Here is a 20,402-nt window from a genome sequence, read left to right on the forward strand (position 1 = left end):
GGTGTTGCTACCATGTTGTGTTGTCATGTGGTGTTGCTACCATGTTGTTGTCATGTGGTGTTACTACCATGTTGTGTTGTCATGTGGTGTTACTACCATGTTGTGTTGTCATGTGGTGTTACTACCATGTTGTGTTGTCATGTGGTGTTACTACCATGTTGTGTTGTCATGTGGTGTTACCACCATGTTGTGATGTGGTGTTACTACCATGTTGTGTTGTCATGTGGTGTTACTACCATGTTGTGTTGTCATGTGGTGTTGCTACCATGTTGTGTTGTCATGTGGTGTTGCTACCATGTTGTTGTCATGTGGTGTTGCTACCATGTTGTTGTCATGTGGTGTTGCTACCATGTTGTTGTCATGTGGTGTTACTACCATGTTGTTGTCATGTGGTGTTACTACCATGTTGTGTTGTCATGTGGTGTTACTACCATGTTGTGTTGTCATGTGGTGTTACTACCATGTTGTGTTGTCATGTGGTGTTGCTACCATGTTGTGTTGTCATGTGGTGTTGCTACCATGTTGTGTTGTCATGTGGTGTTGCTACCATGTTGTGTTGTCATGTGGTGTTACTACCATGTTGTGTTGTCATGTGGTGTTACTACAATGTTGTGTTGTCATGTGGTGTTACTACCATGTTGTGTTGTCATGTGGTGTTGCTACCATGTTGTGTTGTCATGTGGTGTTGCTACCATGTTGTGTTGTCATGTGGTGTTACTACCATGTTGTTGTCATGTGGTGTTACTACCATGTTGTGTTGTCATGTGGTGTTACTACCATGTTGTGTTGTCATGTGGTGTTACTACCATGTTGTGTTGTCATGTGGTGTTGCTACCATGTTGTGTTGTCATGTGGTGTTACTACAATGTTGTGTTGTCATGTGGTGTTACTACCATGTTGTGTTGTCATGTGGTGTTGCTACCATGTTGTGTTGTCATGTGGTGTTGCTACCATGTTGTGTTGTCATGTGGTGTTACTACCATGTTGTTGTCATGTGGTGTTACTACCATGTTGTGTTGTCATGTGGTGTTACTACCATGTTGTGTTGTCATGTGGTGTTACTACCATGTTGTGTTGTCATGTGGTGTTGCTACCATGTTGTGTTGTCATGTGGTGTTACTACCATGTTGTGTTGTCATGTGGTGTTACTACCATGTTGTGTTGTCATGTGGTGTTACTACCATGTTGTGTTGTCATGTGGTGTTACTACCATGTTGTGTTGTCATGTGGTGTTACTACCATGTTGTGTTGTCATGTGGTGTTACTACCATGTTGTGTTGTCATGTGGTGTTACTACCATGTTGTGTTGTCATGTGGTGTTACTACCATGTTGTGTTGTCATGTGGTGTTACTACCATGTTGTGTTGTCATGTGGTGTTACTACCATGTTGTGTTGTCATGTGGTGTTACTACCATGTTGTGTTGTCATGTGGTGTTACTACCATGTTGTGTTGTCATGTGGTGTTACTACCATGTTGTGTTGTCATGTGGTGTTACTACCATGTTGTGTTGTCATGTGGTGTTACTACCATGTTGTGTTGTCATGTGGTGTTACTACCATGTTGTGTTGTCATGCTGTTCGGCCTCTCTTTATGTAGTGTTGTTTTTCTTTTCTTGTATGTAGTGTATATTTTTTCTTTAATTTATTTTGAATCCCCCGTCCCTGCAGGAGGCCTTTTCGCTTTTGGTAGACTGTCATTGTAAATAAGAATTTGTTCTCAACTGACTTGCCTAGTTAAATAAAGGTTAAATAAAAATAAAACACTTGACTCCTTTCATCACACTGATATTGCTACCTGGAAACAACTTGACTCCAAGGTAAAAGCTAAAGAAAAATCAATGCAGTAACTTCATGTTGTACAAAGCTCTTAGTGTTGTGTTTACAGTAAAGGCAAAGTAAAATCATGTGTTAAATGTCTCACATCAATAAAGTCCTGTATTAATTTGAACCCGTTTAATTATGATGAATACCACTGCTATGATAGACTGCTTGTGGCCCTGCATCATAACACTGTGGATGACATATCTAGCGACACACCTCTGAAGAGACACTAGGCCACTGCTGTAGCTTTCATGTTGTTATGTACAATGAGATTATAAAATCACCATTCAATATGTTCATCTGTGGTTACGTATGCCCAGTTATCCATCAAACATACTTCAGCGAGCAAACTGACAGCGTTTTCGAGCCACCACACAAATACAAATCTGATACCAAGTTTCACCAATCAATCCACACAAGTGAAAAGCCAGCTGCCAGTACTGAAAATCACTCTGCACTGAGAGCAAGGTTTTACCCGTGTTGAGTGCACTCTATGGAACAACAAAATGACGTCACACAGCAAAGACAGTACATGTTTCATAGTACACAATAGGGCAGTTGTGCTTGCAGAATTGGGAAAATTGCTCCATACTTCACTTAAGAGAGAGAGAGGGAATGGATGAAAAATAAGCACTAGGGAGATATATGACTGAGACAAAGAGGTCTTACTGAGCAGCAGAGTGATGATCAGGCTGGAGAACAGACACCTGGACCTGGGCTGCTCAGCCCCACTCCCCTGGACTTCCATGGCAGTCTGAACCCGTCCAAAACACCCCCTGCTGTGGGATCCAGCCCGGGGTCCGTTGGGCTGGAGTTATCCTGTCAAAAACTCCTCTGGTGGTCAGGTGGATGTAACCCAGAGTCCCACTGGTCTGGTTGTGTGTTGTGCCTGGGTGTCTGAGCTGATCCCACCCGAGGTACCACGTTCCACTGTGTTGTTAGCCAGTCCTGGTTGTGGTGCGTCTGCCTGCCAGCCCCACAACACTCCTGTCAGAAGGACTGTCGGTTAGACAGAGGGCATGCAGAAAGAGAGGAAGAGTGAGAATGGGGAGGGAGGGGGAGGGTGGGGTGTCAGGGAAGGGGATGCAGACTTAAAAACAAACTCAAGACAAACTAAGTCAATCAGCTATGATCCTTCAGAGAGCACTCCTAAACTGAGAGAGATACAGAGAGAGAGAGAGAGAGAGAGAGAGAGAGAGAGAGAGAGAGAGAGAGAGAGAGAGAAGAGAGAGAGAGGAGAGAGAGAGAGAGGGGAGAGAGAGAGAGAAAAGAGAGAGAGAGAAAGAGGGAAGAGAGAGAGAGAAAAGATAGAGAGAAAGAGGGAAGAGAGAGAGAGCAAAGAGAGAGAGAGATGAGAGAGGAAGAGAGAGAGAGAGAGAGAGAGAGAGAGAGAGAAGGAAGAGAGAGAGAGCAAAGAGAGAGAGAGATGAGAGAGGAAGAGAGAGAGAGAGAGAGAGAGAGAGAGAGAGAGAGAGAGAGAGAGAGAGAGAGAGAGGAAGAGAGAGAGAGAGAGAGAAAGAGAGAGAGAGAGGAGAGAGAGAGAGAGAGAGAGAGAGAGAGAGAGAGAGAGAGAGAGAGAAGGAAGAGAGAGAGGGGGGAGAGAGAGAAAGAAGAGAGAGAGAATAGAGAGAGAGTGGGGGGGAGAGTAAAGTGGATGTAAAACAGTGTGTGCGCAGTGTGAGACAGTACTGCACCATACCTCTTCCTGTGGCTGTGTTCCCGAGAGGCTGGACCAGCAGGCTGACTACAGAGCACAGCTGAGTCAGTGAGGACAAACGCACGGCAGAGCAGGGGAGAATCACTGCGCACAGCCAGTGCATTCAAGTAGACCAGCCAGCGCTTCCTCTGCAGAGAAAGGCAGGCTGCAGCCCCAGTTAGAGAGAGAGAGAGAGAGAGAGAATGGACAGGAGGAGTGCTGATGCAGTAGCCCCGGTGACTTATGGCTGCTGGATCGGACGGTCCTGTCTCTTCTTCCTGGATAGCAGAGCCCCAGTTTCTTCTTCCCTTTGCCTGCTAGCCTACCCCTCTGGTTCTCTCTCAACTTTTCCCTGCTCTCTCTCTCTTGGCTCAGTGCCTTCCTGCCCTTCTCTCCCCCCGTTCCTTCTCCTCCTCTTAACCCCCCTCCCTCCCTGTCACCCCCTCCCCTCTCTTGACTCAGGGTGTGAATGCAGACGCAGGCAATTTTGTCAGAGTGCTTATGGAGATCAGAGAGTTCTGCAGGTTGGAGGGGGTGCTGTGATACAGACCAGGGACGCACTACCCTGTATTTAGAAACAACCTGGATGTAGAAATAGATATAACAGGATCCAACATTGATATATAGGTAACTGCCAAAATAAAGGAAACACTTGAGTAAATGAGGGATACACAGTATATTGAAAGCAGGTGCTTCCAAACAGGTGTGGTTTCTGAGTTAATGAAGCAATTAACATCCCATCATGCTTAGTGTGAGCAGTGATTATTTTGGCTACCATGGTTAGAAGAGATCTCAGTGACTTTGAAAGAGGGGTCTCAAATGAGCATAGGGGGTTTACATGATGTGTGTGTGTGTGTGTGTGTGTGTGTGTGTGTGTGTGTGTCAGTCACCAGATCTCAACCCAATTCAACACTTATGGGAGAGTCTGGAGCTGCGTTTTCCACCACCATTAACAAAACACCAAATGATGGAATTTCTCGTGGAAGAATGGTGTCAGATCCCTCCTATAGAGTTCCAGAGACTTGTAGAATGTATGCCAAGGCACATTGAAGCTGTTCTCGTGGCTCGTGGTGCCCAACTCCCTATTAAGACACTTTACAGTGTATGCTGGTGTTTCCTTTATTTAGCAGTTACCTGTGTGACAATGTCCCAATTATAAAAATTCAATCAATCACTCCCTTGAGTTACACTGTAACATGTGAACATATTTTACTCCTGTTATATCTGGTCTGTACCTGAATGAATGAGGGTGTGTTTACCTTTAATGTGAATGTCACTTTGGGAGCTCTCCCTCTCTCCTCCAGTGGAGGCTGCTGAGGGGAGGATGGCTCATAATAATGGCTGGAATGGTGCAGATGGAATGGCATCAACCACACAGATAATTGTATGTGGGGTTCAGAGATGATGTAGTCATTCAGAAATCATGTTTAAACAATATTTCAGCCAGTGAGTCAATGCAACTTATTACGTGAGTAGTTATATTTCTACTCCTGAACTTACTTAGACTTGCCATAACAAAAGGAATGAGGAAACCCTGATCCCATCCCACTGACTCCGCTCCAGCCATTACCACGAGCCCATCCTCCCAAAATAAGGTGCCACCAACCTCCTGTGCGCTCCTCACTCCCTCTCTCTGTACTCATCCTCCCCCTATGATAGATTGACAGAGTTTAGTTTCCTGTGGCTCTGCATTTCCCTCGCCCCTTCCCCAGGTTTTCACATGATGATATTGATATGGTGGAGGTGGGGGTCTGGATTAGTTGCTGTCCCCAGCCCTGCACGGCCAGACCAGATATAACGACAGTGTTATATTCCCCTACATCAGGATAATTAGCATCTACAGCCACCAGTGTACCCTCTGGTAAACAAGGAGCCAGGGAATGTGTGTGAGGGATGGGATGTGTGTTTGTGCGTGTGTGCGTGTGTGTGTGTGTGTGTGTGTGTGTGTGTGTGTGTGTGTGTTTGCGTGCGTGCGTGCGTGCGTGAGTGAGTGAGTGAGAGTGCATGCCTGTGCAACGGTCCCTGTCCCTGTAAACACTCAGAAGGTCAAACCGGCGAACATAGCATAACATTCTCATAACTCTGCACTGACACTAAGGTAATGTGGCTGGCAGTGCATTAAGATATGAGATGGGGATATCATCCCCTCTCTCTTTTACACACCCTTACTCATTATTTCTATCTCACTCCTTTGCCTCTCCCCCTCTCATGTTCCATACTTTTTGGATTGCATTGTGGAGAGAATCAGTACAAGTCTGGACCTCCCAGTTCCTCTCAGGAGTGGACCTACAGGATTCTACTACAGCTGCTCGGCACAATTTGACCTTTATCAGTGTCATCATTAACTAACCGGATGGGTATCTGACTAACCAGCAGAGGACTTGTACTTTGAAAACTGTGGCCAGCTGGAGGTAACTGCCAGTAAAGCATGGTTCTGCTTCCGTTAATTGCATTGTGATCTGTTATTCATAAGGAAGGTTATTTCCTGTGTTTGGAACGATGTATTTCTAGTCTTTATAAGGGGTCGTGGAGAACATTTCACGAGCCGTCTACACATTTCTCTTTCAAACGGATTTAAATCAGATACATGAAGTATGTTTTTTGCCCTTCATCTGTCAGTTAAGTACTTTCTGAAAATCTGTTAAAACAGGGAAGTTTCTAAGAAGTACTAGAAGTAGAGTTTTTCTGTAAATGGTGTGTAGATGCAGTGTGTTGGGACACGGACAGGGAGAGGGAGGGCAGGTAGAGGTTATTTATGCCAGGGTTTCTCTAACTCGGTCCTGGGGATTTCGTTTTTTTACCCTAGCATTACACAACTAATTCAAATAAATAAGGCTTGATGACGAGAGAGGGCTACTGAGAGATGGTGCCAGACACTTTAACTTCACCCCAGTTAAAATCATGATCAATCAATGCAATAGGAAGTGGAGTGTATTAAAGTGTCTGCGTCCATCCGTAGCGTCAATACGTAAATATGAGATTGTGTCTAGTCAGCACATGGCTGCAGGACATTACGGCAACAGAGCTGGCACCAGGCAAGAGGACAGCAAACACACACGACTGGTAAATTATAGAATAGGATAGAACTACAAAATAAGTGCAAGATTATCTAGAATTCTGAAAAAAATAGTTTGCCGTTGTGTGTGTGTCTGTCTGTCTGTTTGTGTGTCTGTCTGTGTGTCTCTGTCTGTGTGTCTCTCTCTCTCTGTCTGTCTGTCTGTCTGTCTGTCTGTCTGTCTGTCTGTCTGTCTGTGTGTGTGTGTGTGTGTGGGGAAGGCCCATATGGGAGGTGCTGTGACTAGGTACCCTGCTCTTCCACCAGAGAATAATTGCATCAGAGTTGGGAACGCTTCCAGAACTGAGAGAAGAAAACCAGAAAGAGAAGGGTGCTGCAGACATGTGCAGTGGTCCCAGAATTACACTCATCAGATGTACACACACTCAGAAGCACCACCTTCATCACTCATACAATATACATTCAACACACTAATATTCACAACCATACATCCACAAGAGGCACCCTCATTCTAAAACATACACACACCCTTGAATGAGTAGGTGTCCTCTGCAGTCACTGCATCACAGTGTCTGCTCCAGGGGGAGGAGATGGGCACAAACTGATTTACTGCAGCACATGAGCACGCACACACGCGTATACACACACACACCCTCATGTATACAAACACTATCACACACACTATGATAAGCACATTCTAGATACCTACTTACACATACTAAGGTTATCACTTTGTGCTTAGGACAGCAATCCAGGCATTCCATCTTGAGGACACACAGGTACACCGCTGCACACATGTGAACACACATAGACTCAAGCAGAAGTACCACTAAAAGTACCTGCAGCGTTAACATTAAAGTAAGGAACAACCATTAACAGACTGGGACAAGGCTAAACAAAACTGCATGACCTAAATTGTTGCAACACATTGCTGATTCCCTCCTTTCCTGCTCTCTCTTCCTCTCTTTTCCCTTTGTTCAAGGTCAAGGTCACTGACTAAGATAAATATTCAAATAATTTTGTCTCATGTACTTTTACTCTATAAATGATCTAGTTCTCAAACGCGAACACAATGACCTAACCACAAACTGTAACTCACAATATCAGGGAAAACCTATTTCACAGTAAATCCAACAAATGATACTGTATCTTTCGAGACTAATTAAAATATCTCCATGTCTTTCTGTATGATGTCTATATAATTGTGTATAATTATGTAATATGTGTTTAATGTGTATACTCTTTCTGGGTGTGTACTGTATGTAAAGGTGAATCAAGGTTTTGAGTTGTGTGAATAAAGAGTCTTCTGTTCCACCCCCAGTGTATCTGTCTGAACAATCTATCATCCTTAGTCAGAGTTAGTTAGATTATCAAGGAGGCAGCTTTTTATTTCAGCCCAACAAAGTCCTGCAAAATACACATCCAATGGCAGGTCCTCACATGTCACTGGGCTGGTCCAAGACACTCTAAACCAGGGTTTTCCAAACTCAGTCCTGGGCTCGCCTCAGAGGGTACGTTTTGGTTTCTGCCCGAGCATTACACAGCTGGTTCAAATAACCAACTAATCATCAAGCTTTGACTATTTGAATCAGCTGTGTTGTGCTGGGGCAAAAACCAAAACGTGCCCCCAGGAGGAGCTCTAGGACCGAGTTTGGGAAACTCTGCTTTAAACCACACAACACCTGCCTGCTCACACAGGCACTACCCAGCCTGGCCTGACCCCGGCCGTGTTGGTGTGGCTGTCTCTACAGCAGGAAGGCTACACACTTGAAAGCTTATATTAATGTGCACAGTAAACAGTAAAGATTATACTTCTGGTGAAGTGTTTTAAAATGGGACGCAACATGGAACAAGGTGGCACCCTCTTTCACAAAACTGGTCCAATGATAGGACCCTGCCATTGTGATAGGCAGCCAATGATAGGACCCTGCCACTGTGATAGGTAGCCAATGACAGGCAGCCACCTCTCTGTTTTCTCTTTCATGCCTCCATTTCAGTACTGTATCTATCTTGCTATAAAACCTTTCTAGTCTTATAGGTAAGGCAGATTTACAACCTATATCTTATGTCATGAAAACCATCTTTCGAGTTAAAACCATCAAAACAAGCATTATTTTATTGAAAAACGCACAATAAAATAAATCTCTCAACCTTATAAAACGTGTAATAAAATATACAGTTTTGATCTTTACAAACGCATACATGAAATAAATCAATAGAATCATTCATGGAATTCTTTACCAGGAGAATACTGTTTCCAGTCCCATGGGAGGGTAATGGGTCTGGCTGGTGGCAGATATTGATCAGATGGGACATAACACATCAGATTGGATAACTGCACAAGCAGGTGAACAGAACCCGCACCTTGTAGAGTCTCCTGCTAGAATGGACTGGCAATGTCCTCATGATTGGTACAGTGACATCTTCATGTTTCTCCTAAACGGAAAGTCATACTCATGTACACTGTAGGAGTGAGCGGCAGACTGGGGTGTTGGCAGTGTCTTGGATAGACTCCTCTGTTCATTTGGCTCATGGGCAGCTTTGTAATACAACAGGAGAGGCAGAATATGAGAGAGGGAGAAACCTTTGAGACCACAACACCCATGATCCTCAGTGTGGACACAGAGGGAGAAAGATGGAGCTGCTTCCTATAATGGACAAATGGTGGCAACATCAGTTCACAAAAATGACAGAACCCATGGAAAACAGGCTTCTTCATGGAAAACAGGCTTCTTCATTGAATGGTGGGGTTCTTCATCTACATTCAAAGATGTATCACAGTTCCTTTTATATTCAGAAGTAATAGGCAGTCATTTAAGTTGTCATTTTTGCAGGAAGCAGGAGAGCATTGGCCAGGAAAACTAAATGGCAGATAGTCACTGAAAACTCCTGGCCCAGGAAAGCTTCCAAAAGCCTTGCTGCCCAATGCCCTTAGCCTTAACATTAGCCACTGCCAGATACAGGGCTGCCCTTGCCCTTACCTTAGCAACCCCCAGATACCACAGGTTTAACAAAAGTGTTTCACTGACTTAACTCACCATGGGACCTTGACCATAACCACAAAACACACTCGCAAATTTGCTGTCAAAAACATTAATTTTGATGTCCATATGAGCCATGAGCTCAACTGTAGAGGAATGTTGATTATTCAAGTGGTAAAATAATTCTGTAAACGAATTTGGAACAAATGGCTACCATCCCAAATGTGATGAAGAAGAAGATGGATACTGGAGCAAAGAGTTGCTGAACCAGTCTGCTAGTTGAGTTGGATGCCACCACATCAAGAGACTGCAGCTGGTGCCAATTCAGCCATATCTAACAAGAGTTAATGTAGAGAAGCACAGACAGACAGACATAACAGGCCAGGCCAGGCAGCTGGGCCAGCAGTCCCAGTGTGAGTTGATGTTAGTGAAAAAGTTCCAAAGAACAGCAATTTTGGTTTAAAAGAATTCCTCCAACATACTGGTATCTCTTGGACTATTACTCAGTAAAATAATTGACTCAAATAGACTACTAGTAGTCATAATACTACATAGTTAAAATACAATAACATAGCTGTTTGTTAAAAAACATGAAATGGTGCCTGAAAAAGTGGTGGAATGTAAAGGGATCACTAATACTGGGTTAAGTTCAACTACAGTAGCAAGTTGAGTCTGAATGGCGACTCATGTGAGCAGACGGTAGAAGAAAGCAGGACCCCCCCCTCATCAGTCCTCCCAAACAGAGTGGACCTGGAATGGCCAGCCCTTCTAGTCAGAGACCAGTCCATCCAAACAGGACACCTCACCCACACCAGCAGAGGTAGGGAGGGGATTTGCCCCTGACCCCTGGACCCCCCTAGACCTCTCAACACACTGTAGGGCCCTTCCACTCCTTCTTCTCCCTGGCATTTAGCTCTCTCTCCTCTAGGACACTGGCATTTAGCTCTCTCTCCTCTTGGACACTGGCATTTAGCTCTCTCTCCTCTAGGACCCTGGCATTTAGCTCTCTCTCCTCTAGGACCCTGCCATTTAACTCTCTCTCCTCTAGGACCCTGGCATTTAGCTCTCTCTCCTCTAGGACCCTGGCATTTAGCTCACTCTCCTCTAGGACCCTGCCATTTAGCTCACTCTCCTCTAGGACCTTGGCATTTAACTCTCTCTCCTGCAGTTCCCTCCCCTGCAGCTCCAGGTCTGTGTTGGCGTGGCGGTTGAGTTTGCGGTACTTGAACACCACAAAGATGCCCAGCACCACCAGGACTATGGCGATGGCTGCCCCGATGGCTACAGCCAGCATGCCTATCTCAGAGACGGAGACTGGAGGGAGCAGCACAACACAACACAAACACACACACAGCAATACATTAGCACTGACTGGCATTCCTCAATAACCCTTTACAAGTGTCTGGTAGAATTACAGTGGGGCAAAAAAGTATTTAGTCAGCCACCAATTGTGCAAGTTCTCCCACTTAAAAAGATGAGAGGCCTGTAATTTTCATCATAGGTACACTTCAACTATGACAGACAAAATGTGAGAGAAAAAAATCCAGAAAATCACATTGTAGGATTTTTAATGAATTTATTTGCAAATTATGGTGGAAAATAAGTATTTGGTCAATAACAAAAGTTTATCTCAATACTTTGTTATATACCCTTTGTTGGCAATGACAGAGGTCAAACGTTTTCTGTAAGTCTTCACAAGGTTTTCACACACTGTTGCTGGTACTTTGGCCCATTCCTCCATCCAGATCTCCTCTAGGGCAGTGATGTTTTGGGGCTGTTGCTGGGCAACACAGACTTTCAACTCCCTCCAAAGATTTTCTATGGGGTTGAGATCTGGAGTCTGGCTAGGCCACTCCAGGACCTTGAAATGCTTCTTACGAAGCCACTCCTCCGTTGCCCGGGCGGTGTGTTTGGGATCATTGTCATGCTGAAAGACCCAGCCACGTTTCATCTTCAATGCCCTTGCTGATGGAAGGAGGTTTTCACTGAAAATCTCACGATACATGGCCCCATTCATTCTTTCTTTTACACGGATCAGTCGTCCTGGTCCCTTTGCAGAAAAACAGCCCCAAAGCATGATGTTTCCACCCCCATGCTTCACAGTAGGTATGGTGTTCTTTGGATGCAACTCAGGATTCTTTGTCCTCCAAACACGACGAGTTGAGTTTTTACCAAAAAGTTATATTTTGGTTTCATCTGACCATATGACATTCTCCCAATCTCCTTCTGGATCATCCAAATGCTCTCTAGCAAACTTCAGACGGGCCTGGACATGTACTGGCTTAAGCAGGGGGACACGTCTGTCACTGCAGGATTTGAGTCCCTGGCGGCGTAGTGTGTTACTGATGGTAGGCTTTGTTACTTTGGTCCCAGCTCTCTGCAGGTCATTCACTAGGTCCCCCCCGTGTGGTTCTGGGATTTTTGCTCACCGTTCTTGTGATCATTTTGACCCCACGGGGTGAGATCTTGCGTGGAGCCCCAGATCGAGGGAGATTATCAGTGGTCTTGTATGTCTTCCATTTCCTAATAATTGCTCCCACAGTTGATTTCTTCAAACCAAGCTGCTTACCTATTGCAGATTCAGTCTTCCCAGCCTGGTGCAGGTCTACAACTTTGTTTCTGGTGTCCTTTGACAGCCCTTTGGTCTTGGCCATAGTGGAGTTTGGAGTGTGACTGTTTGAGGTTGTGGACAGGTGTCTTTTATACTGATAACAAGTTCAAACAGGTGTCATTAATACAGGTAACGAGTGGAGGACAGAAGAAGAAGTTAAAGTTAAAGAAGAAGTTACAGGTCTGTGAGAGCCAGATATCTTGCTTGTTTGTAGGTGACCAAATACTTATTTTCCACCGTAATTTGCAAATAAATTCATTAAAAATCCTACAATGTGATTTTCTGAATTTATTTTCTCATTTTGTCTGTCATAGTTGAAGTGTACCTATGATGAAAATTACAGGCCTCTCATCTTTTTAAGTGGGAGAACTTGCACAATTGGTGGCTGACTAAATACTTTTTTTGCCCCACTGTATATAGTACATTTTAACATAGAGTAGTTATTTGTGAACTTAGATTAATTGTCAGGCTAACTGACTTGCTGACTGACCTTTGTGGACGACCCTGAGGGTGACCTCTCCGTTGATGCCGTGGACGTCAGGCAGGTTGCGAACCTGGCAGGTGTAGGTACCGTTGAAGGTGAAGGGAACGTCCTGGAGGCTGATGGAGGCGTCCTGTCTCAGGATGTCCCCCGACCACACCACATGGCCCTTAAACCGCCCCTCTGTAGGGGGGTATGCCGTATCCTGGTAGTAAAACACCTGACACACACACGTTTCAAAGAATACATACATTAATAAACATGACACACATTCACAGTGGTTCAAGAAACATAAAGTGATGACTCAATACTCACTAGATTTTGATTTCACTCATTTAAGAACATGTACTACAAAGGTGTGTTCCCATGTCTAACCCCGTTTTCCCCCTAATTCAGACACATTCACTGCATGTCTAACCCCGTTTTCCCCCTAATTCAGACACATTCACTGCATGTCTAACCCCGTTTTCCCCCTAATTCAGACACATTCACTGCCTGTCTAACCCCGTTTTTCCCCTAATTCAGACACATTCACTGCATGTCTAACCCCGTTTTTCCCCTAATTCAGACACATTCACTGCATGTCTAACCCCGTTTCCCCCTAACTCAGACACATTCACTGCATGTCTAACCCCGTTTCCCCCCTAATTCAGACACATTCACTGCATGTCTAACCCCGTTTTCCCCCTAACTCAGACACATTCACTGCATGTCTAACCCCGTCTTCCCCCTAACTCAGACACATTCACTGCATGTCTAACCGAGTCTTCCCCCTAACTCAGACACATTCACTGCATGTCTAACCACGTTTTTCCCCTAATTCAGACACATTCACTGCATGTCTAACCCCGTTTCCCCCTAACTCAGACACATTCACTGCATGTCTAACCCCGTTTCCCCCTAATTCAGACACATTCACTGCATGTCTAACCCCGTTTTCCCCCTAACTCAGACACATTCACTGCATGTCTAACCCAGTCTTCCCCCTAACTCAGACACATTCACTGCATGTCTAACCCCGTTTTCCCCCTAATTCAGACACATTCACTGCATGTCTAACCCCGTTTTCCCCCTAATTCAGACACATTCACTGCATGTCTAACCCCATTTTCCCCCTAATTCAGACACATTCACTGCATGTCTAACCCAGTCTTCCCCCTAACTCAGACACATTCACTGCATGTCTAACCCCGTTTTCCCCCTAATTCAGACACATTCACTGCATGTCTAACCCCGTTTTCCCCCTAATTCAGACACATTCACTGCATGTCTAACCCCGTTTCCCCCCTAATTCAGACACATTCACTGCATGTCTAACCCCGTTTCCCCCCTAATTCAGACACATTCACTGCATGTCTAACCCCATTTTCCCCCTAATTCAAAGACATTCACTGCATGTCTAACCCCGATTTCCCCCTAATTCAGACACATTCACTGCATGTCTAACCCCGTCTTCCCCCTAATTCAGACACATTCGCTGCATGTCTACTGTCAGTCCGGCTTCCAGTATGGAAAGGTCACCCACCGACTCCTCGTCTCCCGGGGCCAAGGGACGGAAGTTCCAGGAGACAGTCACAGAGGAGAGGGACACAGGGTGTTTGGACTTAAAGGTGCACTTCAGTCTCACTTCTGTCCCGTTCACTGCCTCCACCTCATTGGACATAAAAACCTCCATCCCACCGACGCGCAGCACACCTGAAACAAAGAATGGACCCAATGAGACACGCAGGCACAGATATACAGTGCAGTATACATTATATAGAATAAATGCATTTAAATAACCCTGAGAACAGCATTAGCAAGCACCTTATCAAAGTCCTCATAGAATGTTCAGAGTACACTACTAAACACAGAAATCTTTATTTCACAGCTTCGAGGATGCATATGACCATGAGAAGGTTGATAGTGGTTTTTAAAACAAAATGTCTGTTTACACATCTTCAGTTTAAACGTAGCTCACAAAGTGTACCCACCCTCCCTTAAATGATGCATTTTGTACACAGTCAAACTCTTCAAGCGTGTCTCCTCTCCTACAGTACTTTATGTAGTCCAGTGTGGACTACTCACGACAATAAGCTGAGCTACAGTTCTAATTCACACTTAAGTCAAACACAAAGAAAACTGAGAGAGCAAATCAACTATATATCCAGGCTGTATGACATCCGGCTGTGATTGGGAGTCCCACAGGGCGGCGCACAATTGGCCCAGTGTCCTCCAAGTTTGGCTGGGGTAGGCCATCATTGTAAATAAGAATATGTTCTTAAATGACTTGCCTAGTTAAATAAAGGTTAAATAAATCAAATAATAATAATACAATTAGAAAGCAGGTGGAATGGCCCTGTAATGATTCACTCGGCATTCCACTGCTGTGCCAGGCCTTCACTGTGTTATATTGTGTGTGTGTGTGGTTAATGATTGTAGGTGTTCAACCCAGAGGTCCACCAATGGGAGACTGAACCAGCCAGGGACTATTAAAGGATTCTGATAAAGCTGTTCTGGCAAACATTCAATCTTACATCTGTATCCATTGGCACGGACAAATAATTAATGGTATACAGGGATTTTGGTGGGAATTCAGGTAGCCTATTCAATTTATTATCAAATTTAACTATTTGTTTCTTAGAATACACTGATATAGCCTATGCATGTTCTAATTGTATCAGGTACAGTATTTAAAATATATATTTTCTGTTAAAATAAAGACAATTATATGCCTCATTTGCATAAATACAACAGGCGTATTTGCATACATGAAACATTAACATAAATAGGAAGAGGGCTGCAACCACCAAAACCCTTGTCTACTGAGCCACCAAAACCCTTGCTCTGTCACTCTAGGCCTACCTGTACTCACCTGCGCTGTCTAGACTGCCTCATAAATTACTGTTGTTGTTACGTTCTGTTGCATAATTCAACAAGTGTGTCAACAGCAGTATTTTTTCTCCGTGATGCTGATGACTATTTTTGTCCACTTATACAGGAGTAATAAAGACCCCGTGGCTATGGTGGTGAGTAGTTGACTCAAAGAGAGAGAAAGACAATAGTTGAACAGTGTTGCACGAATTCATTTCTTCAAAAATTAAGGAGAAGCAGAAGAGAGAGAAATTGTATTTGTTTTCCCTCCAGTTTCAGTTTGACTTATACTAGCTAATGCAGCCTACTCAAGGACCTGACTCTAACGGACAGGAATGCTATTTTTGTTAGCTAGCTGGCTAAGGCTATCCAATACGCCAACTATTTCAATTCAAGGCAAGCTTTTGATTTTAACAATTTATCGTCACCGGGTCCAGGCGGTGCAACTGCTAGCTGTACACTACTGCGTGATTCTACACATCGATTGGATTGTGGGCTTACTAACGCTTTAGTTCTAGGAGCTACACTATGTATACAAAAGTATGTGTTCACCCCTTCAAATTAGTGGATTTGGCTATTACAGCCACACTGACAGGCAGGGGGCGCAACTTTTGTTTTAGAAGTGTGGGGGGGGGATTATATATATATTTGTCAAATATCTGCCCTGCTAGAGCTGGCCCGGTCAACTGTAAGTGCTGTTATTGTGAAGTGGAAAAGTCTAGGAGCAACAATGGCTCAGCTGCGAAGTGGTAGGCCACACAAGAATGGGAACGCCGAGTTCCGAAGCCTAAGATCGCCATGCGCATTGCCAAGGTTCGGCTAGAGTGGTGTAAAGCTCACCACCAGTGGACTCTGGAGCAGTTGAAACTCGTTCTCTGGAGTGATGAATCACGCTTCACCATCTGGCAGGCGAACGGATGAATCTGGGGTTGGCAGATGCCAGGAGAACGCTACCTGCCCCAATGCATAGTGCCAACTGTAAAGTTTGGTGGAGGAGGAAAAATGGTCTGGGGCTGTTTTTTATGCGTCGGGCTGGGTCCCTAGTCCCAGTGAAGGGAAATCTTAAAGCTACAGCATACAATGACATTCTAGACGATTCTGTGCTTTCAACTTTGTGGCAACAGTTTGGGAAGGACCTTTCCTGTTTCAGCTTGACAATGCCCCCGTGCACAAAGCAAGGTTCATACAGAAATGGTTTGTCAAGATCGGTGTGGAAGAACTTGACTGGCCTGCACAGAGCCCTGACCTCAACCTCGTCGAACACCTTTGGGATGAATTGGAACACAGACTGCGAGCCAGGCCTAAATCGCCCAACATCAGTGCCCGACTTCACTAATGCTCTTGTGGCTGAATGGAAGTCCCCGCAACAATATTCCATCTAGTGGAAAGCCTTCCCGGAAAAGTGTTATAGCATGCAAAGGTGGGACCATCTCCATATTAATGCCCATGATTTTGGAATGCGATATTCGATGAGCAGGAGTCCAAATACTTTTGGTAATGTATATGATGTTAGCTAATATGGCGACACCTATGTAGTCTGTGAGTTGTAGTTATGGTATGAAGGTTTGGCTTGGAGAGGTTTTTTTGCCTGATCAGACAGCTGTTGTGTTGTGCACTGAACACCACAAGCAAAGGGAAAATGTGTGAGGAGGAGAGAGCATAGATGTGATGCTGCTGTTTGTATGGCTGCTGTGAAAGTGAACTGTGTGTGCGGGTGATCAGGGGTGTATTCATTCCGCCAATTCTGTTGCAAAACGTTTCTTAATATTTGACTGCAGTGGGCTAAATCAGGGTCACACAGAATTTATTGGTAGTCTTAAATAAATCCACTTTGAAACAAAAGTAAAAACCTCACACACATGGTTGTGGGCTTAAAAAAAGAAGACACTTGTACATTGTCAGATATAGAGTTGAAATGTATTCAATTTTGAGTTTGCATCCCAATATTACACATTATATGCATCACAGTAAACTACCAGAACTGTTTGACATAGAAACACTCGATTTCCTGCTATTTAAAAAAATAAAGTTATTAATAAAATATGAATAACATTCCACCCATGAGGCCACTAGGTAATTTGACTGCAGAAAAGGGCTACAAGGAAAAAAACTGGGATGGACCTACCTGAATTCTTAGTTCTTATACACTGAACAAAAATCTAATCACCATATGTAAAGTGTTGGTCCCATGTTTCATGAGCTGAAATAAAAAATCCCAGACGTTTTCCATAATATTTATATTATGCACAAAAGCTTGTTTCTCTCAAATTTTGTGCACAAATGTGTTTACATCCCTGTTAGTGAGCATTTCTCCTTTGCCAAGATAATCCAGGTGTGGTGTATCAAGAAGCTGATTGAACAGAATGATAATTACACAGGTGCACCTTGTGCTGGGGGACAATAAAAGGCCACTCTAAAATGTGCAGTTTTGTCACGCAATACAATGCCACAGATGTCTCAAGTTGAGGGAGCATGCAGTTGGCTTGCTGACTGCAGGAATGTCCACCACAGCTGATGAAACTGTGGGTTTGCAGTGCCGAAGAATTTCTGCATAAACTGTCAGAAACAGTCTCAGGGAAGCTCATCTGCGTGCTCGTCGTCCTTACCAGGATCTTGACCTGACTGCAGTTTGGCGTCGTAACCAACTTCAGTGGGCAAATGCTCACCTTCAATGGCCACTGGCACGCTGGAGGAGTGTACTCTTCATGGATGAGTCCCGGTTTTAACTGTACCAGGCGTTGTGTGGGTGAGCGTTTTGCTGACGTCAACGTTGTCAACAGAGTACCCCATGTTGGCGGTGGGGTTATGGTATGGGCAGGCATAAGCTACAGACAATGAACACAATTGCATTTTATCAATGGCAATTTGAACGCACCGCGATACCGTGATAGATTCTAAGGCCCATTGTCGTGTTATCCATCCGTCGCCATTACCTCATGTTTCAGCAAGATAATGCACGGCCCCATGTCGCAAGGATCTGTACAAAATTCCTAGAAGCTGAAAATGTCCCAGTTCTTCCATGGCCTGAATACTCACCAGACATGTCACCTATTGAGCATGTTTGGGATGCTCTGGATTGACGTGTACGACAGCGTGATCCAGTTCTTGCCAATATCCACCAACTTCACACAGCCATTGAAGAGGAGTGCGACAACATTCCACAATCAACTCTATGTGAAGGAGATGTGTCACACTGCATGAGGCAAATGGTGGTCATAGACTGACTGTTTTTCTGATCAACGCCCCTAAACATTTTATGGTATCTGTGAGCAACAGATGCATATCTGTATTACCAGTCATGTGAAATCCATAAATTAGGGCCTGATTAATGTATTTAAATTGACTTATTTCCTTATATGAACTGTAACTCAGGAAAATCTTTGAAATGGTTGCACTTTGCATTTATATGTTTGTTCAGTGTAGATGGGTGCGAGAGGGGGTGCTGTGGGATTATTTAAAATAATCTAATAATTATCTGTGATTTTTGGCCTGGTCTACCTGAAAAACATGTCAATGTCGAAGCTATTCTATAATGATAAAGTATACAGAATCAAGAGTAGGTTACTCATTATCATTATGATGGAAATTAGATAGGGGCTCTGTTCACCTGAACTGTAGCCATTTGAGCCCTACAGTTACTGAAATCAATGTTTTCACAGAATAATACTAGGCCTAAGTGTTCTAGTATAACTCCAAATGGTGACTAATTGGACTGAAATCAGAAATGAAGGAAGTAACTTCGAACTCACCTGGCACTGCAAATCCACCCAGAAGCGCGAGGAACTGTAGCCATGTCCGATACATCGGATTGGCAGTTTGCTCAGGCCTTAAAGACGGACAAAATGTCAAACAGTTACTAGAAACCTCCAAAATTGAAACTTTTAAGGGTCATGCAAGGATTACCTCAACAGGTTTTTGATAAAGTAATTTAGCGCTATGGACTCGGGAGTCTGAAAGCACAGGCGATGTGCGCACTAGGACTGTAGGCGGCGTCATAAATAGGCAGCATCACACACTTTTTGCCTTTGCCAGTCTGGAGGGCGGGTGATGTACAGTCTTGTCAAACCTGTTTGACCAAAACTATGTGTAAAGTATTCCTACTGCTGCTACAGGCCTACTTTTACCCGCAGGCAAAATCAGTTTTTCTTCCGGTAATTTCCATCCAATTGTGCATGCATGTGCAGGCAGTAGCAATGCACATACTAGTTAGGCATTTGATGTCCCTGGGAGAATATAAAGGTATTATGTCCCAAGCGCCAGAACCAATATTAAGGTACGATCTCCCACGCTGGGACAACATTTAGGTATAATGTTCCTAATGAGGTCTCTGGGACAACATATTGTTTATTTTCAAAACAACTAAAGCAAAGGTTTTGTCACTTTATTGGGTCGACTGCTGCCACCCGGTGGACATTTCTGTGTATTACACTAAAACCTGAAAATCATCTTCAAGCTATATTTTACATTCCAACCCACTAAATAAAGATACTGATATAATAATGATCGGAAATCGTGTCAATAGATAATGCTTTTAAATGTGATACCTACCTAGTATTAAATGAAAGCCAAGAGGTGGAAAATGCTTCAATGGGAGATACACGACTCATCTCAAACCCTCAGAGGTAGTAATCAAACTTGTGGGGAGAGGGGCATTCTTCTTACCAAACCACGTGACCTTTGTTTTGGAGGTGTTCAGAACAAGGTTAAGGGTAGAGAAAGCTTGTTGGACACTAAGAAAGCTTTGCTGTAGAGCATTTAACACTGACTTTTGTCGCCAGGAAATGTCCTGCCATCACAGGATCCTTGTGTAGGGACCTGATTTAAAACAGAAAAGCAGGCTGATTTAGTATAATTAACATTTCGTTGCTGATAGTATGGATTGTTTAATTGATATATATATATATTATTATTTTTATTTTTTATTTTTTTATATATATATTTT

The 20,402-nt window shown here is 44.0% G+C and overlaps 2 protein-coding genes across 5 annotated transcripts in view; both read right to left on the minus strand.

The window, feature by feature from the left end:
• The window catches only part of scn4bb (sodium channel, voltage-gated, type IV, beta b), a 58,665-nt gene extending 54,746 nt beyond the window's left edge, over positions 1-3,919 (minus strand). Inside the window, exons 1-2 of one of the 3 annotated variants that reach the window (XM_052457103.1) lie at positions 3,522-3,919; positions 2,492-2,809 (exon numbers count right to left, since the gene is read on the minus strand). In XM_052457103.1, coding sequence (XP_052313063.1) covers positions 2,492-2,570 — 79 coding nt within the window. In that variant the 5' untranslated portion in view covers positions 2,571-2,809; positions 3,522-3,919. Of the gene's footprint in view, positions 1-2,491; positions 2,890-3,521 lie in introns of those variants that run through there. The other 2 variants (XM_052457101.1, XM_052457102.1) reach the window with 2 other exon arrangements.
• A 4,697-nt stretch (positions 3,920-8,616) lies between these two features.
• On the minus strand, positions 8,617-20,082 carry LOC118390211 (myelin protein zero-like protein 2). Of its 2 annotated transcripts, none has more exons than XM_052457104.1 (5): positions 20,009-20,082; positions 19,210-19,286; positions 14,133-14,302; positions 12,617-12,827; positions 8,617-10,829 (listed from the first exon to the last, which is right to left on the minus strand). In XM_052457104.1, exons 1-5 carry the CDS (start codon positions 20,065-20,067, stop codon positions 10,381-10,383), a joined length of 966 nt encoding a protein of 321 aa, XP_052313064.1. In that variant the 5' UTR covers positions 20,068-20,082; the 3' UTR covers positions 8,617-10,380. The 2 variants fall into 2 exon arrangements, with proteins under 2 accessions (XP_052313064.1, XP_052313065.1); XM_052457105.1 differs by lacking the exon at positions 20,009-20,082 and adding an exon at positions 19,364-19,724.
• Between the last annotated feature and the right edge of the window lie 320 nt (positions 20,083-20,402).

The sequence above is a fragment of the Oncorhynchus keta genome, chromosome 11 (assembly GCF_023373465.1).
Source record: "Oncorhynchus keta strain PuntledgeMale-10-30-2019 chromosome 11, Oket_V2, whole genome shotgun sequence".
Taxonomy (NCBI): Eukaryota; Metazoa; Chordata; class Actinopteri; order Salmoniformes; family Salmonidae; genus Oncorhynchus; species Oncorhynchus keta.

What these genes read in the sequence shown, in the direction of transcription:
- LOC118390211 (XM_052457104.1), bottom strand. Translation starts at nt 20,067, where the DNA reads ATGAGTCGTGTATCTCCCATTGAAGCATTTTCCACCTCTTGGCTTTCA. An exon ending in TGGCTTTCATTTAATACTAG is followed by an intron (nt 19,287 to 20,008) that starts GTAGGTATCACA and finishes TCCGTCTTTAAG; the next exon opens with GCCTGAGCAAACTGCCAATC. An exon ending in CCCCGGGAGACGAGGAGTCG is followed by an intron (nt 12,828 to 14,132) that starts GTGGGTGACCTT and finishes TGTGTGTGTCAG; the next exon opens with GTGTTTTACTACCAGGATAC.